At 42.2% G+C, this 20,363-nt stretch overlaps 1 protein-coding gene across 10 annotated transcripts in view; it reads right to left on the reverse strand.

The window, feature by feature from the left end:
- Window positions 1-20,363, reverse strand: part of ARHGEF28 (Rho guanine nucleotide exchange factor 28) — a 350,788-nt gene that overhangs the window by 185,096 nt on the left and 145,329 nt on the right. For 8 of the 10 annotated variants that reach the window (XM_044932457.2, XM_025270861.3, XM_044932454.2 and 5 more), the window contains one exon: window positions 19,745-20,038. The exons of the other annotated variants lie outside the window; for them this stretch is intronic. In XM_044932457.2, coding sequence (XP_044788392.2) covers window positions 19,745-20,038 — 294 coding nt within the window. The remainder of the gene's footprint in view (window positions 1-19,744; window positions 20,039-20,363) is intronic. 10 annotated transcript variants of the gene reach the window in all.

Below are 20,363 nucleotides of genomic sequence, written 5' to 3' on the forward strand. Positions count from 1 at the left end.
TCTGATTCTGAGACCCCATGGACTGTAGCCCACAGCTCTTTTGTCCACCAGTACTTTCTTTAAAAAGCTTGACTTGTGCCTCTTCACATGCCCCTTGACATGGGGGTTCTTGCCTGGTCTATGTCTGGGTTTTCACTATTGGTGTTTGCCAGTGTGTCTTATGGTGTTTCCTGACTGTGTCCTCTTATAGGCTGAGGGGATCCTGGAAGTTTTTATTGCTAACATTTAGCATAGTATATGGGCTTCCAAGGTGGCTCAGTTCAGTTCAGTCGCTCAGTCGTGTCAGACTCTTTGCAAACCCATGAACCGCAGCATGCCAGGCCTCCCTGTCCATCCCCAACTCCTGGAGTTTACTCAAATTCATGTCCATCGAGTCAGTGATGCCATCCAACCATCTCATCCTCTGTCATCCCCTTCTCCTCCTGCCCTCAATCTTTCCCAGCATCAGGGTCTTTTCAAATGAGTCACCTCTTCATATCAGGTGGCCAAAGTATTGGACTTTCAGCTTCAACATCAGTCCTTCCAATGAACACCCAGGACTGATCTCCTTTAGGATGGACTGGTTGGATCTCCTTGCAGTCCAAGGGACTCTCAAGAGTCTTCTCCAACAACACAGTTCAAAAGCATCAATTCTTCGGCGCTCAGCTTTCTTTACAGTCCAACTCTCACATCCATACATGACTACTGGAAAAATCATAGCCTTGACTAGACAGACTTTTGTTGGCAAAGTAATGTCTCTGCTTTTTAATATGCTGTCTAGGTTGGTCATAACTTTCCTTCCAAGGAGTAAGCGTCTTTTAATTTCATGGCTGCAGTCACCATCTGCAGTAATTTTAGAGCCCCCAAAAATAAAGTTTCTCACTGTTTCCACTGTTTCCCCATCTATTTGCCATGAAGTGATGGGACTGGATGCCATGATCTTATGTTTCCTGAATGTTGAGCTTTAAGCCAACTTTTTCACTCTCTTCTTTCATTTTCATCAAGAGGCTCTTTAGTTCTTCTTTGCTTTCTGCCATAAGGGCAGTAATGTTTTTAAGTAATGCTCAAAATTCTCCAAGCCAGGCTTCAACAATACATGAACTGTGAACTTCCAGATGTTTAAGCTGGTTTTAGAAAAGGCAGAGGAACCAGAGATCAAATTGCCAACATCCGTTGGATCATCAAAAAAGCAAGAGAGTTCCAGAAAAACATCTATTTCTGCTTTATTGACTAGCCTTTGACTGTGTGGATCACAAGAAACTGTGGAAAATTCTTCAAGAGATGGAAATACCAGACCACCTGACCTGCCTCTTGAGAAACCTGTATGCAGGTCAGGAAGCAACAGTTAGAACTGGACATAGAACAACAGACTGGTTCCAAATAGGGAAAGGAGTACGTCAAAGCTGTATATTGCCACCCTGCTTATTTAACTTATATGCAGAGTACATCCTGAAAATGCTGGGCTGGATGAAGCACAAGCTGGAATCAAGATTGCTGGGAGAAATATCAATAACCTCAGATATGCAGATAATACCACCGTTATGGCAAAAACTGAAGAACTAAAGAGTGATTAAAAAAAAAATCCTCCTGCAATGCAGGAGACCAGGGTTCAATCCCTGAGCCAGGAAGGTCCCCTGTAGAAGGAAACGGCAATCCACTCCTATATTCTTGCCTGAAAAATCTCATGGACAGAGGAGCCTGCTGAAGTCATTCAGTATTTATTGAGTTGAATGACAAGTGACTGTTAAAAATCTCAATCATTTGTATATGTTTAAATCATCTAATTTGTATAGAGTTTGTATACCGTATTTCTACTACAACTCAGTACCTGGAACACAGCTGGCCCATGATAAACATTACACTGGAAACATGTAAAAGAATATACTTGCTTATATTTAGAAAAGCTAAGCCTATGAACTCCATAGGCATCAAGACACACCTTAAAACAAACTGAACACAAAAATGCTAACATTCAAGATCTGTCAGAATAAGTATGCAGTAAGGATCTGAGTTGCACATACCCTCCAGTTAAGCAATATTACTGACTGTTTGTAATCTGAAAGAGATCCAGAGGATGCTGCCTCACCCTGGAGTGGAAAGTCCCAGAGGACAGGACCTTATCTCTCTTTAATCCTAGCACAGTGCCTGGCGAGTTATATGCTCTATAAATATTTGTTGAATGAATAAATGACCAATGGCTCTTTCCCTGATGAGTACCCATGACAGTCAGCTTTTAATACATGGCTACACATGCTCTTTGAAGCATCTATCATTCTTAGTTCTTCCTCTGATATCAATACCTCTTGACTAAAATCTATGAACCCGAACTACATACTCCCACACAGCTGGGGCACTGAACACAAAACCTACGGATTTCTCCACCCAGCTTACTGTCTACACCAACATGATTTTGCTACTCCATTGTCTTCATTAGCATAACCTCACTAGTCCTGAAAGACTCCCGCTTAGGCAAAGATTTAATATTCATCATACGACCTTCCTTCAAGGCATGTCAATGCTTTATTAGAAAGCATTGACAGTTTAAGCCCTGAAACCAATATTTAACCACTCTACCACGATCTTGATCCAATCCTAATCAAACTCCCTTTCCTGCCACCCCCTCTGCCATCACTCCTCCTCTGCATTTGAAAACCCTCACTAAAGCAAACTTCCAGTTCTCAGTAAATTCCAACCATGTCTTCCCTCTTCAGGTTGATGCTAAGGCCCACTGCGGGGTGGCGGGGGGGTCTCCCTCCTCGGGCCCTAAACCCAGCCGGGCCTTACCAGCAGGCTGTGCTGCTGAAGCCAGCATCCAACAAGACTCTAACGTGAAACAATCAGAAGGGAATACTCCACTGCACATGGCTGCAAAAGAAAACGGTTTAGCTTCCATTTTTAATTGGTTTACACTATTTCTACATGTAGATCAGTGAGCATAAAGCCTTATAGTTCCAATGTGCCAACATCACAAACTTCACTGTACGTGTATCTGTGTGACACAGCACAGACCCTCCCTCCCACTCCAAGTAAAATGAGATCTGAAACATCTGTAAACAGACAAAGCAGCGCACGCCCACCAGCCAAGCTTAATATACTTGCTGTCTTTCAAAGACTACCAGAGAACTTATCTTTATTTTATCCTTTAACTTTTTGACTTTTAAACCCACTTAATTAGAAAGTAAGGTTTCTTTACTCTTAACTGATTCCCAACAAGGCACGTTTGGTAACATTGACACTTTTTTTCCTTCTTAATAATAATCAGGAAGAGACTTGTCAGGATCAGGTGACAACACATACACATAAACACACACACACACACACACACACACACACACAAGTACACTGCCCAGGGTGCCAGTCAGCATGCAGCGATAGGCAGCCACACTCGGACGGGATCGCTCAGTCACAGCTCACGGTCTGAACCTGGTGAGAAATGCCCATGCTTATATGGGATACAATTTTTTTTTTCCAAGAAAAATATGACCAAAAGGGAACATCTAAAATTTTCGTGTTCCCTGTTAAAATCGTAGCACTGATAAAGGCAGTGTGGTGTCAACCATTTAAATGGTGCTGCCTGGAGCAAGGCCCTAAAATACCCTCAAACCTGCCTGTAGTTCACTGTACCCAACCTGACTGAGGTGTGAGTGTGGAGAGAACCTGCTTCCTCCGCCAGCAGAATCTGCCAGGCCTGTTCATTAGACCAGCCCCCTGTTCTCTCCTTTCCAGCTCTATCTGTTACCAGCCAAAGCTCCTGGCCTCCCCCAATCAATAGAAATTGACTAAAAGTCAGACAAGAAATTCAGGCAAGGCTTTTCTGGGGCCCCTGCTGCCAGCAGAGGGGAGCGAGAATAAACAACAGGTTCCCTTGCTTGCTCCTTTCCTGAGCGGGGTAGAGCTTGTTCCTTATACGGGGCGAGGGTGGGGATGTGTTCAGAGGATGGCTGGATGGGTGGCTTAGGCGGTCTGCCCACCCCTCAGCCGGCGTTGAGTGCAGGAGGCAGGCGCAGTATTCTGCTTTTGCTCCAGCCTCTTCAAAGTGGCAGTTGGGTTTTTTGGTCTCTGTATCTTTCGTCCAGAAACTGTCCCAAATGCGCACGCACCCAAGTAACATTTAGTCCCAGACAGTTTCTCTGCATGTTGTTGCTCGAGGAGAGGTGTGTGCCGGTGTAAGCATTGCGGCAAAGGGTCCCAGGACGTCTCACTCCCGCACGCTGTGCTCAGCAGATCTGCAGGACTGGGCGCTCACTGTAGCCACTGTGTCCCTCTGGATCCACCTGCTTCCTGGGAAAGCGGGAAGGCAGGGGGAGAGAAGCACTTCTGATGTTTGAAGGAAACCAAACGCTGCCCAAAATGTGTTCAGAACAAGCTTTCGCAGTGAATATAGATGTTCAGAGCCCAGAATCAAGCAAAGAGCTTGAAATAGGAAACATCATGACATATATAAATAATTCTGCTTGTTACAGAGTTTCAGATTCTTAACAGGGGTCAGGAAAACAAGCTGTGGAAAGAGGTTCTGCAATTTGGCAGACATGGGAGAGTTTAATTAAAATGAAGGGCTGTTTTTTTTTTTAACCAGATAAATTTGTCTTTTCCTGTTTAGTTGGTGCCCAGAGTTATTTGATCTAATATAACTAAAGCAGAATTACTAATAATTGCTCTAATGGAAAACATTAAAAGATGTGACCTGTAACATCCTGGGAGCAAGATCACTCAGACACAAAATGAACAGCAGGCTGTGACATTCAATCAACAGTCCCATCACGGCATAAAGGGGGGCACATCTGCCCCAGACAAGGCGAGAGGCATGAAGCCCACCCTTGCCTCTCTGCCACACCTCAGTTTCTCTTCCTGGCAAATGAGCCTCTCACATCAAAGACCCAAGGTCCTAGGAAGATTCATCCTTGCTTTGGCTTTTTGGAGATCAGGGATCTATGAAATACAGCACAGATTACAGATAACAGATCTGCAACACAGATCACACACCAGAGCACCCGAGGCACAAGAGCACAGGTGACCAGTTTGCTTGTTACTAAAGGAGGGTGCTTTTGTAGACTGTTCACTCCAAACTCGGGGCCATGATCACACGAGGTCTGACTGTGCTTCTAAGGTAGCAGGAAATTCAGGTTGGAAGAATGAAAAATAAATTATCATGCGCTTAGGAACTCACGTGCACTGCTAGAGGAAATGTGAATTGGCACACCCACTTTGGGAAACACAGTGGCATAATCTAATAAATTTGAAGACACTAATATCATATGGCTAAGTGATTCCACTCCTATGTTTAAACCCCAGTGAGGACTGTGCTTTGTATGCACCAGGAAGCATGCATAAAAATGTAAATGATCAAAAATAGAAATGATTTTAATGTCCATCCATAATAGGATAAGTTACAGTATGCTGCTGCTGCTAAGTCACTTCAGTTGTGTCTGACTCTGTGCGACCCCATAGACAACAGCCCACCAGGTTCCCCCATCCCTGGGATTCTCCAGGCAAGAACACTGGAGCGGGTTGCCATTTCCTTCTCCAGTGCATGAAAGTGAAAAGTGAAAGTGAAGTCGCTCAGTCATTACAGTATAATCAAACACTAATATTCTAACAATAAAAATGAATTGCATGCTAATAGAGAAGAAACTAAGAAATATAATGCTGAGGGGGGAAGTCACAAAAGAATACACAAATAAGTTTTAATTAATATGAAGTTTTTTAAAAAGTGAAAACTAAACCTTATATTATATACCAATACACGGGTGGTAAAACTATGAGAAAAAATAAGATAACAGTTACCTAATAACACCTCTGAGGGTAAAGAGATGAATGTGGCTAGGCCGGAATGAGGGGCACTGGTATTACTGGGGCTCAGTGACGTCTGTAGGTCTCTTCCTCTCTCTCCCCATTCACCCACATAGCTAGCTGTGTTCAAGGCCTTCCTCAGAACAATTAAAATTCTGGGGCTGAGCTCAAGCAGCCATCTCTTCTAAAGATTCCAAAGGGATCCTATAACCATTCAAAGCCAGAGCTGAGATCTGCTACTTTAAATAAATATCTGGTAAACAAAATCCAGATCTATGTCTCCTGTTTATTCCACTGTATTCCCAATCATCTCTGGGAAGGAAATCCAAAAAAGAGGGGATATATGCATACATATGGCTGATTCACTTTGCTGTACAGCAGAAAATAACATAACATTGTAAATCAACTATACTCCAATAAAAAAAATTTTTTTAAAGAGGTCATTAACTAAAAAATTTCACCACTGAATGAGACCGAAAAATACTTCTGACTTTTATAAGCTATTTTTAACCTACATCACTTGCTGCTACACCAAGACACAGCCTTAAACATTAAGCAAAATATTAAACCTGTGGTGGGGACAATAATCTAGGAGCAAATATCTTTGAACAAGTCCTTCTACTATGTAGGGTTCAGAAGTCTTTCTCTTTTCTAGAGTTTACCAATGTTTTATAACTCCTGAGTAGAGCCACTAAAATTATTCAATCCTATAAGCTTATGAACAAAATATATTTTTTAATTCACATAAATCCTATCGATTAAAGTAAGTTCTACTCTGGTTTCCAAAGTGTATGTGAGACAGCAAAAGAGACACAGATGTATAGAACAGTCTTTTGGACTCTGTGGGAGAAGGAGAGGGTGGGATGATTTGGGGGAATGTCATGGAAACATGTATAATATCATATAAGAAACGAATCGCCAGTCCAGGTTTGATACCAGAATGCTTGGAGCTGGTACACTGGGATGACCCGGAGGGATGGTACCGGGAGGGAGGTGGGAGAGGGGTTCAGGATGGGGAACACGTGTATGCCAGTGGCAGATTCATGGTGATGTGTGGCAGAACCAATACAATATTGTAAAGTAATTAGCCTCCAATTAAAATAAATAAATTTAAATTTAAAAAAATACATAAATAAATAAAAGTTTTCCTCAATGTTCAAATAAATAAATTAAATTAAATAAGTTCTACTCTGGTTTCCAAAGCCACATATATATTCACAGAAGTTTTAATTTATGCATCTAAGTCACGGAGCAGACAAACGTTGAAGCAAAAGACTACCATACGCCAGGACCCACGGACACAAAGCAGAAGCAGCGCCAGCCCATTTTAGTTTGCAATAAAATAAATATCTTGCCCATGAAATCCTATCTGGTAGCTACAGCTCTAGGAAAGTGTGAACAGAAATAAACAAACTATCTGACCTACAAAGTTAATTACAGGTTAATCAACCTACATCATGTATCACGATTTGAAAATTTATAGATGTTTATAAAATGATGAGCATAAAAAGAATAAAAAACTATTAGCAAAAATTACACAGAGAGCACCACACACAATCTCTGATATTTTTCAGGACTCTCAATGAGAAAGGGAGGAGAGATTGCATATTATGGCATCTTCCACTTGGGGAGTCTAATCAGGGCTTTGGTGTGTGTATAAACAAATCCACCTTCCACACAGAAGACTGGAGCTTACTGAGTCTAGGATAGGAACTGCAAATATAAACACACTCATGGGAAAGATATGGAAACACGACGTCCCGTGGAGCACAAGACCAACATGGCAGGCATGGTGGGATCATAAAGCTAAAAGGTAGAAGAGGACTGAAAAAGCATAATGGCAGGTTTTAGCTTCCTAAAGGAGAAGGCAATGGCACCCCACTCCAGTACTCTTGCCTGGAAAATCCCATGGACAGAGGAGCCTGGTGGGCTGTAGTCTATGGGGTCACTAAGAGTCGGACACGACTGAGCGACTTCACTTTCACTTTTCATTTGCACGCATTGGAGAAGGAAATGGCAACCCACTCCAGTGTTCTTGCCTGGAGGATCCCAGGGACGGGGGAGCCTGGTGGGCTGCCATCTATGGGGTCGCACAGAGTCGGACACGACTGAAGCAACTTAGCAGCAGCAGCAGCAGCTTCCTAAAACATCTACTCTGTATCAGACACATTTGAGATACTCAGATCATAACAACCCCTGACTGAAAATCTGGGAAGACACCAACCACACACACAATCATTCCAGAAAATTCACATTTTGATACACAGTCCTGGAATGCACTTCATAGATTTTGTATCTCATAGAGGTTGACTATATTTACGTTGTGGGACTAGTACTAAATCAGCTGAAACACTAAAACATCCTTATCAGAACTCAACAATGGCAATCCCATCTCTGGCTTTCACAATCTGAGGACATTCCCAGACTGACTTGTACAATATGGGCACCGACACAAGATATGAAGACCAGACTCAACCCTGTCTAGTGCAAAGGGATTGGATTAAAGAGGTCAGAGACCTGGAGTTGAACACCTACAGTGATGCAGCTCTGGGAAGACCACTGAATTCTCAAATCTTAAGTTGCTTCATCTGTAAAAGGAAAGGAATATCTGCTCAGCCTAGTATCCAAGATTGTCAGGGGGCTGTAACGAAAATAAGATATGAGACAGGGTTCTCTAGAACTAAGAAAGCCTATATTGGGGGACTTACCAGGCATACATATTTGTCTGGTCTTTTTAATACAAAAATATAATAAACACTCGCTAAATAGATCTATGTATATTCGAAAGCAGTCTCCCTCTGGTTATAATTAAACATCATAATTTAAGGGAACTAGTTATCTGCTTAAGAGGCACTATAATTGCATCAGTGTAGGACACCAGATGTGCCATTAAGAAAAATGTGCGTCAATCCCACGGCTTGGGCAGCAGGCGGTCATCAGGTGCCGTAAGCAGTAATTATGTCATACTTGCTTTTCCAGCCTGTGCAACAGACTTTTTACATTTGTTGATATTTCTTCAAGGCTCTGATTTCCATCTACCACTCATTCATTCAGTTGATATTTGTTGACAGCCTACGATACATTGGGCATTCTTCTGCTCTCCCCTCACACCACAGGGGAGCCTCTGGAATTCCCAGGCACCCTTCCAAGTGACCCTCCAGGAACCCTGTTCTGTTTGAAAGACAAATGAAAATACACCACAATCTAATTTATTATTGACAAGAAGGAAAAGCATAGACTCATCATATCTTGGAAATGGCCTTTTGAAGTTTGCACTGAGATTTTGAATTTAAACACAACCAGGAAACTGGCCACACATCTGCCTTGCCCTGGAAGCCACAGATCCAAGCCCACATGGAGAAATATTCAATTTGGTGGCTATGAGCTGCAACTTTAGTGGGAGATCTTATCCCCTCCTTCAGGACAGGGGCAGACTTAGGAAGGGATATTCTGATGAGAGAAGGAGAAGATAAATGGGGTAACCCAAACAGAACACCAATATATAAAATGAAGTCTACCTGGGATGAGAGTGAGGATGGAAGTTCAGAAAAAGTTAATTAGAAGTCCAGATGGCAGCTGTTAGGCATGAATGAGAATCAGTCACCACATCTACTTTTATCTCATCCTTGCTAGGTGCCAATGACTACAAGGACTTTACACTTCTTGTTTCCCTCTAACATTTGCTATACTTCATCTCATCAATTCCTGACTAGCACTGCACAAGGTAGGGGCAGAAAAAGAAGCTTGGCACAATTATGCAACTGCCCAAACTCACTCAGGTAGTAAATGGAGCATCAAGAATCTGAACCCAGATTCTTCTACTTCCACAACTCAAGTTCCTAACTATTACACTTCCCACTGTTGCAGTTCAGACGCGCAGTCCTGTCGAACTCTTTGCGACCCCATGCACTGCAGCATGCCATGCTTCTCTGTCCTCCAGTATCTCCCAGAGTTTACTCAAACTCACGTTCATTGAGTCAGTGATGCCATCCAACCATCTCATCCTCTGTCTCCCACTTCTCCTCCTGCCCTCAGTCTTTCCCAGAATCAGGGTCTTTTCCAATGAGTTGGCTCTTCAGCAAAGATAATGAGATAAAAGAAGACAAACCCAAGCAAAGAAGAGCAGAAAGACAGAACTTGGATACATCAACAGATTGAGAGTGGGGAAGAGCAAGCGGCAGGAAACTAAGCCTCACCAACCCTAAGAGCTCAGGCATGCACCCCACTCTCCAGAAGGCCGTCTGTGTCCACACACAAGTGTGTGTGCACACACGCACTCTCTCATGACAAATCTGCAAAACAAAAGCTGCTACAGCTCCAGGTATGGGGAACAGAAAGTGGGTGTGTAAGAATCACTATGAAAGAAAACCCGGGGTAGAAAGACAGAAGACCTGAGGGCTATACAGACTTGTGCCCACATCATGACCCATATTTGAAAGAATCAAGACAAAGCCTTGTAAAGTTCACTGGGGCCCAGCAAAGGGGCCACTGTTCTAAGACACAGGTCTGACCACTTCCCTAAGAGCACCCCACCACTTCCAGCTTGCTACCCACCCCCCATGCCAGACCTCACCCACCCATCTTCAACCATCAGCCTTTTTAAGCTCCAAGCATTTGGAACTTTTTAACCAATATTTGATTTAATTTTTAAATAAAGTAGTACATTGAAAGTTGAAAGTGAAAGTATTAGTCGCTCAGTTGCGTCTAACTCTTTGTGACCCCTTGGACTGTAGCCCGCCAGGCTCTTCTTCCCATGGGATTCTCCAGACAAGAATACTGGAGTGGGTAGCCATTTCCTTCTCCAGGGGATCTTCCTGACCCAGGGATCAAACCAGGGTCTCCTGCATTACAGGCAGATTCTTTAATGTCTAAGCCAAAAAGCTGCCAGTATTCAAATTCTATTAACGAAATCTATGAAAACAGTAAAAAGTTTAACTTTTTTTACTCAAGATAAGCATTAAGAGAATACTTGGCTGCAGTCATTTTCAAATTCAGTTTCAGTCTCCCGTGTGCAACCCCAAACTGCCCCACACATTTGAAGGCTTCCCAAAAGAGAAAAGCCAGGAATGAAACACTGCCACCCAGAGATGAATTTCAAAACCTTCCACTGCCTTGAATCCTTTGGGAAGCACAGTAGGGATGGGCGTTTGAAAATAAAAGCTTCCACTTACATTGTTTTTTCCTTGAAAATTTTGAAAGTAGGAGAAAATGACCAGAAAATAACCTGAAGAGAACCCTATTTTCTATTTCTCAGAAGTGAGAATAAATATATCATTCTCTACCCTAGTCTCAGGGCCACTGGTGTCCTGTAGGAAGCTTAATTTTTAAGGAAAAGTTTAAGCTGCTTTTTCTTCTTTAAAATACAGTGCCTTAAACACTGTGCTTAATAAGTTGTGCTTAGTAAGTGCTTAATAAGAATGTGCTTAATAAGAGTTGACTGACTCAACTGCAGGAAAAGTCCAAGTGACTCAAAGGGGGAAAAGGGCCTTTCTTTAAGAGGTCAATTCTGTGTTAAATTCTTTACCGCCAAAAAAATTTATTCTTTAAAAATGACAAGGTTAAAAAAAAAAGAGAGATGAAAGGCAGAGAAACCAGCTTTAGGTTAAGGGTTTTAAAACTTCACAAATGATACACATTTGTGTGCATGTACATGGCTAAGTATTATGAAACAATTTTACCCATTTACCCTGGGACCTGTCTTAAAGATCATTCTCTCCACCACTAGCAGTTATCCAGTGTGTTACCTCAGCAACTGAAGGAATATAATACCAGATTTAAATGTCAGAAGAGAAAGTGTGGAGATGTCTGTTCCACCAGGTACTATCAGAAATGCCAGAAGGCTAGAAAGTAATACTGAGTGTATACACAGAACTGCTTGAAAAATGCCAAGATTTCCAGGAAAAACATATATCCCAGAATTAGTCAGCACCCATGATGCATTAATTTTAAAACCCTTCCAAATTTTTTTAAACCTACAAACTTGTATTTTGTGATAAATATGTCCTTTATAGGCTTCCTGCCCACTGGTAGGACATCAGCTGATGTTATCTCAAACTTTCTGTCCGGGACAGAGCATTTAGGGCAGAGAGACAAAGCTGACATTTCACAACGTCTGTGGGACAGCAAGCAAGTCTTCTAATTCATCCCCTTTACTAATAAAACCTGGTACCCAGGTGGCAGCCCACCAACAGGGCCTTGCTCCTGAGCCTCACTTTATTTTCTTTCAATTTCTAGAGCTGGCAGACTGTATTCAAACGCTAAACAAGCTCTGTTTTAGTGTTAAACAAGCCTTGCCTCTTACTGGTTACAGATCTCTTTTGTCTATTCAAGGAGAGATAAACAGATATCTCCCTCTGTCAAACACTGCTGGCCCTCAAATTCCCTTCTCTTGTTGCCTAGAAAGAGGGGATGCTCCGGGTATGTGGCTTGAAGCAAGATGTAGGTGGCACAGAAAATTGGCAGTTCCCACTGAGTCTTTCATAACGAACTGCTAATCCTCACTTAACAGCATTTCCTGCAGATAAGCAATATTATATGATGGTTCTTTAAACTCCTTAAAGAACACTAATGGAGAAGGAAATGGCAACCCACTCCTGTGTTCTTGCCTGGAGAATCCCAGGGACAGGGGAGCCTGGTGAGCTGCCGTCTGGGGTCGCACAGAGTCGGACACAACTGAAGCGACTTAGCAGGAGCAGCAGCAGCAAAGAACACTAAACAATTAAGACACGTGTGACAGTGGTAAAGAACCCGCCCGTCAGTGCAGGAGATGGGGGTTCTATCCCTGGGTCAGGAAGATCCCCCGGAGAAGGAAATGGCAACCCACTCCAGTATTCTTGCCTGGGAAATTCCATGGACAGAGGACCTGGTGGGCTACAGTCCATGAGGTTGCAAAAGAGTCAGACATGACCGAGCAGCTAAACAACAAGGGTTGCTGAATAACCCCTACTCCATTATAAACTTTTTTCCTAAGCCCTTCTGGTTGTCTACATTTCTTCTCCTTTTATCCCCCATTAAGTTGTAAAATAGAGAAAAACAAACATTCTCCTTCAAAGGGAATTTATAAAGACGCTATTAATAAGGTAGAGCATCATGCTAACCACTCTTCTTAGTAACAGCAGTACCTCACCATTAAACTTGTGGCCCCATTGAGGCTTCTATTTCTCCTTTAAGTCACCATTCATTACAGTATGACTTGTTTTCACACAAGACAGATACTATTAGGTTGGCCAAAAAGTTCACTTGTAAACTTATGGGAAATACCCAAATGAATTTTTAGCCAACCCAATACTTGGCCTGGCCCTTGCAACATGTATTCTGCAACCAGTGTACCATTTCTCTAACTTCTAGATTTAAGTCTGTTCTGTTTACTATAACTCCACTTGCAAGGAAAGGTACACAGTGTTGATCTGATCTTTGGAATTAATCATTAAAATAATAGTCTTTGGAATTATTACTAAAACAAAAAAATTCTCTAAGCCCTTGTCAGCGGGTCCTACCAATTTCATCCATTGCTTCTCTTTGGAGACAGCTCTCCAGCCAACCATAAAACTACAGAATGAGAAACCAGCTCTCAAAATACATTGGCTATGTTTATACCCAAGACAGCCATGCAAAAAAAAGCTGCAAAAGCTCAATCAGCTCACCCTGAAAACTTCTTCCACTTACAGAATCAGCTGTAAAGGTAGGGACAAAGTTTAACTCTTTAAACTTAATAAAGCAGTCTGACATATTTTCTTTGCTTCATTAAAAATTTTAATGTATATGTCCTACAGATTCAATTCATGGTGCCACCCTTCTTAAATGTTCTTACCACAGGAAAAAAAGAGAAATGGTAATTATGCGATGAGAAGTAGGTGTTAATGCTATAGCGGTAATCACGTGCAATATATCAATGCATCTAATCAACATGTGTACACAAACATAACTAACAACATACATCAGTTATATCCCAATAAAGCTGAAAAAACAGGTTGTTATGTTTTCACAATTGGTATAATTGATAAAGAGTTCTCATCCACAGCAAAGAACTTCTGCCTATAAGGAGATCTTTGAACAAATGAAGTACTTTTACCTAGAGACCTGAAGAAAAGTCCAAACCCATTTTTCACAAACAACAATTTACTTAGGCAACAAATGTCTTGAATCTGAAAATTGTTACTACAAATTGATTTGTAAATGTCTACATATGCTGTGTGAGAGAGTTTTATATGACTTTTTAAAAGTAAATGGGCTTTTCCTTCCTTAAATCAGAACGCACAGGTGACTTTCCTGGTGGTCCAGTGGCTAAGACTCGGCGCTCCCCATGCAGGGGGCCCAGGTGTGATCCCTGGTCAGGGACGAGATCCCACATACCACAACTGAAGATCCCACGTGCTGCAACGAAGGCCTGGTGCAGCCAAATAAAAAGAAAAAAATGCATACCCAAGACAAGCTCTACCTACCTCCATAGATCAGGAGAGGCGCTATGTTCCCAGGAGCAAGGCCGTCAGTCCTCTGAGACGGCATCTGCAGTCCCTTTGGGATCTTTACTCAAATGGCAGCCTCCCCACTGCTGCCAAGGTTGGTGATGGCAAGTTTGGTATTTGCAGCCATGTCAGGCTGCTGGACACACAAGTGAAAAGAAGTAATTTGAGCAGAAAGGGAAGCCTGCAACTCAAGTTATCTGACCACCAGCAGAATTTAAAATAAAAGAGTATTTCAAGCCAGTTAACCTAATTGTCAAAATTATGCCAATCTCTGAGAAAAGATTTCTGTCCAAAAAACAATTTAAAAATCCAGAACCAAAAAAATTAAATGTGACGTTTTATTGGTTATTATATTACTAAAGTTTTACTATAAATGTGAGGTCCTGAGACCCTGTAGAAGCTTTAATCACAAAAGCTATTTCTCAGAAAGAATGGGTTTAATTTTATGAGACAGAAATCCAATTTTATTTATGGCACCAAATTCAATAAAACACAGGCTATTTGCTTCCCTAGGAGAATAACTGAGTTGCATGATGAGGAATGGCGGGTAACATGCAGGCTAAGGAAAGGCTCTGCCTCGCTTTATAAGACACGACAACTCAGACTCTGGCCCTCCTACAGGTTCTCGGGTCTCTCTAATAACTCTTATTTAGTGTTTGAAAAGAGAAAAATAATAGATTTATAATCAAATGTGAGGAAATACAGTCGTGCTGCACGGTAAGGCTTGCATCAGGCTCATCCATGGCAAAATCATGACAGAAATCAATTTTACTCATTCCTTAACATCCTCTGTGAGTGAGTGCCAAGTCACTTCAGTCATGCCTGACTCTCCATGGGATTCTCCGGGCAAGGATACTGAAGTGTGTTGTCATGCCCTCCTCCAGGGGATCTCCCTGACCCAGGGATCGAAACCATGTCTCTGATGTCTCCTGCATTGGCAGATGGGTTCTTCACCACTAGCACCACCTGGGAAGCCCAGCATCCTCTGTACCCCCCTAAAAAGCATAAATACATACACAGGATTTTAAATAAATGTTAACAGTACAGTATCAAAGAGCTTTTGGGTAGGTCATAGGGGAAATAGTTACTAGAGGAAGAAACCTGTTTTCCATTCATGATGCCCCTACCATTAACACATGGTTAAACTTCAGTGTGCTCCATGCCACAGTTTACTCCTTACTTTGCTAATGTAATTTATCTGTCTCAAAGACAAGCAACACTAATAAAACATGGATGCTAAAAAAGCTGCATTGACTTTGCTGAAAATACTGGACAGTATCAAGTACTAATATTTTAATTCTACAATAACTAAAAGAAAATAATTCTTACAATAAAGTACATTTGATCTGCAAACTCTCTGTAATTGTAATATAAAGTCATTCTATTTTCAACACTTTTTGAGAAATTAATGGCCTTAATGTGAGTAAATCAATGAAAAATAAAAAATAAATTCAAATCACTCTGCTTACAGAGAAAGAAAAGAGAAGCACTGATCACGTAAGATATTCTAAACATCTTGGATCATAACTCTACTACACTGAAGGAGAAGGATCAGAAATGTGACTCAGCAGACTCCTGAACCACCCTCCTCCCATGGAAATGGACAGCTACACACAGAGCAATTCCTACTGAGAGAAATCCAGTAACTACCCCAGTGCCTCCTACACATAAGGCGAAAGAGAAAATACACTGAGATGGGCAGGAAAGGCTGAGACAAACTCTTGCCACTAACCCCACCCCAGCACAGCCCCATACAGTCAGAAGGGAACACCCAACTTCCAACTTTTCCCTGAGGATTCAAGGGTTTTCACTGTACATATAACACTCCAACTTTTAAGGCTCCCACCTGAGGGATGGGCCCCCAAAATATCTATCTCTGAACGCTTATATGACTTATATTCATGAATCTCACAGGACCGTAGCAATTAAAGCAGCAGCTCTAAGATGGGCACATAAGCACATACCATGGCTGTCCCCCAGGGATCAGTGTAGAATGAGCAGGCAAGAACACCCAGTCTTTCCCAGGAAGAGATTTGACTGTATATTTTATAAGCTGCTGCCCAATGGTCTAGCTTCTCATTAGCATGTATTGAGGGGCTGGCTGTGATTCTCCCTGGACCCCAAGGAAGCCACTTGGCAATTCCTTTATTCCTTTGCTCCAGTCCCACTCCAACAGTAAAGCCAGGTCACCAGCGTCTCTCTGAAAGGAACTGCTTTTATGGCTATGACTCAAGCAACAGGTCCCAGATCACCAGGCACTGATGGGCAATGGGGCTTGCATTCACAAGTCCCACAGGATTGTAGTGGATAAAGCAGCGGTTGTTAATGGGTGTGCACATAAGCACTGGCTGCAACAATCCCCCTAGGGTTCTTTACAGAAGAGCAAGCTAAAAACACTCATCTTCCAGTCTTTCCCTGGAAGGGATTTGATTGCATGCTTTCCCAGCTCATGCCTTCTAGTCGCCCTGCGTCTAGGTGCTGAGATCCTCCCCTTTAGGGCACTGACCCGTCTTGGCACACGCTCAACTACTGGGAACTACCAAGAACAAAACAGTAACTTGGACTATCACAAAGATTTAAGAGGCAACCAGGAGCTTAGGCTGGGATGATTGATTAGGCTCATCTACGCAAGAGCAGTCTGTCAAGACTGGGAGAGGTGGCTGTTTTATCTGATGCACAGAAAACAAAAGAGTCAAGGGAAATGAAGAAACATAATAATAACATCAAAAAAAAAAGATAAATCTCCAAAAACTAATCTTAATGAAATGGAAATAAGTGATTTATCTGTGAGAGAGTTCAAAATAACAAAGATGCTCAGCGAGGTCAGGACAGTAATACATGTACAAAATGAGAGTTCCAAAAGAAAGAAAATGTTTAAAAGTACCAAACAGAAATAACAGAGCTGAAGAACACAACTGACATTTAAAACTTCAAGAGTTCAACAGTAAACTAAATCAAGTGGAAGAAAGGATCTGCAAACTAGAAAACAAGAGCGTGGAACTTATTTAATCAGAGGACCAAAAAGAAAAAGTGCTGTCCCTGAACACTGATGTTTGTAGAGAAGTTCTATTACAAGTCTCTAGGCTGCAGGCAATGTTACCTCAACTACTATAAACTGTTCTTAGAGAAAGTCTAGAAACTTACTAGAAATTTCAAGGAATTGTTTACAGCACCAAGATTTTATCTTTTGCCTACAGCTTCATTTGTCCAGACCAACTGTAATTTCTTTTTCAAATATGTACATACAACCTACTCTCTATACATGGAAATCTGTTCACAAACACGCATGAAAGTCAACTTTTACTGAGAATTTAGTATGTTCAGACGTTGTTGTAGAAGCCTTATCATACACTATCTAATTCAACCATGGCAACAAGCCAATGAGTTTGGGGACTACCATGTCTCATTTTAGAAATTAAAACTGTGGCATCAGAACAAAAATAACTTGCCCAGAAGATCTTATAGCCAGGAAGCAACTGGGCCAGGACTTGGCACTTAATCTTAATGATTGTTACACTAGAAATGTTTTCCGATAAAATCCAGTGTCTCGCCACGTGAAGCAACTGCTCCAGTTTTTGTTTTTGTTTTTTAATGAAAAAAGATATAACAATATACACAATATGTACTTACATATCTTGGTGACATAAGAGCATGGTAACTAGTTAGAAGTTATGAAAAATTTATGTGTTGGTCAAAATGAGTCTGCCTTGCAAAATGTAAACTATCCTCCAATATTATTGATAAAATTTGTTTTAAAAGCCAAGAGGGTTAAGAAAATGAAGTCCCTTATCCAGAAAACATATATATGCATATGTATAAATGTATATATACACATATGAATGAATATATGTATCTACATATATATGCATAAATGAATATATGAATATATGTGTATATACATGTGAATCAACTTACTTAGCCAGAAAACATTTTTCCCTTCCTTATATGCAGGAGAGTTACAAAAGTGATATCTGGGAGGTGTGACTCCTTAAAGTCTTAGGATACACCCCTCATTCATTCAAGCATTTTTTGAGTGCCTGCTATATGCCAAGCCCTTTGCTAGATCCTGGTGAGCAGAACAGACACCACCAACTCCATCAGGAAGCCCACCCCTTCATTCATATCGGTCAGCTACCACACCAAGTCAGCACATGGGAGTCGGGCATTGCTCAGTGATGAACTGGGCTTGTGACTTGTTTAATCCAAGGTCTTAAGAAATAAGGCACACCCTTAAGTGCCCAGGAAAGTTTAAGTACAACCATGATAAGGATAAGAAATGGAGATTTTCTCTGATTGTGGCATATGGCCTTATGATTCATCTTTAAAAAATCATATCCCTTTTACCTAGAGTAGGGACTTCCCGTAGCTCAGCTGGTAAAGAATCCACCTGCAATGCGGGAAACCCTGATTCGATTCCTGGGTCAGGAAGATCTGCTGGAGAAGGGACAGGCTACCCACTTCAGTATTCCTGGGCTTTCCTGGTGGCTCAGCTGGTAAAGAACTGCCTGCAATGCAGGAGACCTGGGTTTGATCCCTGGGTTGGGAAGATCCCCTGGAGAAGGAAATTGCTTCCCATTCCAGTATTCTGGCCTGGACAATTCCATGGACTGTATAGTGTATGGAGTCACAAAGAGTTGGACACAACTGAGCGACTTTCACTTTCACTTTACCTAGAGTAGTACGTTTAATGTATCCATCACTGATTTTAAACCAACCTATAACCTGTAACCATCTGGAAGCAGAAATTCTTAAAAACAGCATTATCCAACCACAAAGCTAAAGGCATGGGCAGAACACAGAAAAAACATCAATAGTATATATTTTGTTGAATAAATACAGAGTGATATTTCTACCTCCAATAAAATGTCATCTGTAATCGCCATTAAGTACCAACTACTGAACAGTGTAGCCTCATGCATGGTACAGGCTTATAATACATCTATATCTCTGTTCACATTGGCTCCAAATGGTTTTAAGAGTTTATTTAATGATACTAAGACACTATGTAGTCTCTCAGAAAAGCAGGGGCATCCAGAAGTAATTCCAAAAGTTAATATAAATATAGAAAATATGAATGTTCTCAGTGACACTGACATTTCTGAAGATGTCAATGCATTAGCTAATTTCCGGCATGGCCACATTTCTCAGTGTTCCACAAGTAGGCTGCATGTTCTTCCTTGCTCAATGACGCTCCCTGTTTGAAAGAGGGCACCAATATACTCTTGTTACAGCAAGAAAACATGCCAAGGGAAGTGGAAGCACGGCCCAAACCTGCCACAAAGAAACAGTCTTCCCCTCCTTGAGGCAAAGTTCTTCACCTCTTAGAATACAGTGGCCTCACCAGCCCAGAGATGAGCAGCTCAGGACATCAGAGACCCCAGCTTGACCAGGGAAAGGCTTGGGTCAAAACAGGCAGGAAAACCCATCCAGATAAACAGATAACAGATCGCAGAGCACGTTTTGAACTTCACATAGAGAGGAGACACCTGAATTTTCTGGTAAGGACTCACCTTCCAGTGAAGAATTCCCCAAGACAGTCCACCCCAGAGGCAACTCCAGATGAGTCAGGGCCAGCACAAGCTCCTCGTCCAGAGCGGGCAATGCCCCCGCCGTCAAGGCAAACGGGGTCAGCAAGGTCTGGTGGCTGCTGGCGGTGAGGCGATCGGCCTGGGTGACCAGCAGACGGGCCAGCCTGCAGGCCATGTTGTCCACGTAGGTCACAGAGTCAGAGCCCATGGTCACCGGGGAGTAACCTTCTGAGCAGAGGCACACAGACACGGTGACCGTCTCCTGAAGCCCGTGGCCTGGACGACAAGACAGTGAACAGTTCACCCTGAGGCCGCCAAAGACGTGCTCCCAGTGTCCAAAGCGAGAGGCCGAGCACACACACCACACGCTCAGAAGAGTAAGGCAGACGGGAAACGCGGCCTGTCAGCTTTAAACGCTGCCCGGCTGGCGGGTCCAAATGAACACTGACCCCATCTTCTACCAGGGACTCCAGTTCCAAGCTAACTTTTATGAGCGCTGACCATTTTAGTGCCTGTTCTCTCGTCATTATTTCCCTGGTAGCTCAGTCAATAAAGAAGCCTGCAGTACAGGAGACCCGGGTTTGATCCCTGCGTGGGGAAG

The sequence above is a fragment of the Bubalus bubalis genome, chromosome 19, assembly GCF_019923935.1.
Source record: "Bubalus bubalis isolate 160015118507 breed Murrah chromosome 19, NDDB_SH_1, whole genome shotgun sequence".
Classification (NCBI taxonomy): Eukaryota; Metazoa; Chordata; class Mammalia; order Artiodactyla; family Bovidae; genus Bubalus; species Bubalus bubalis.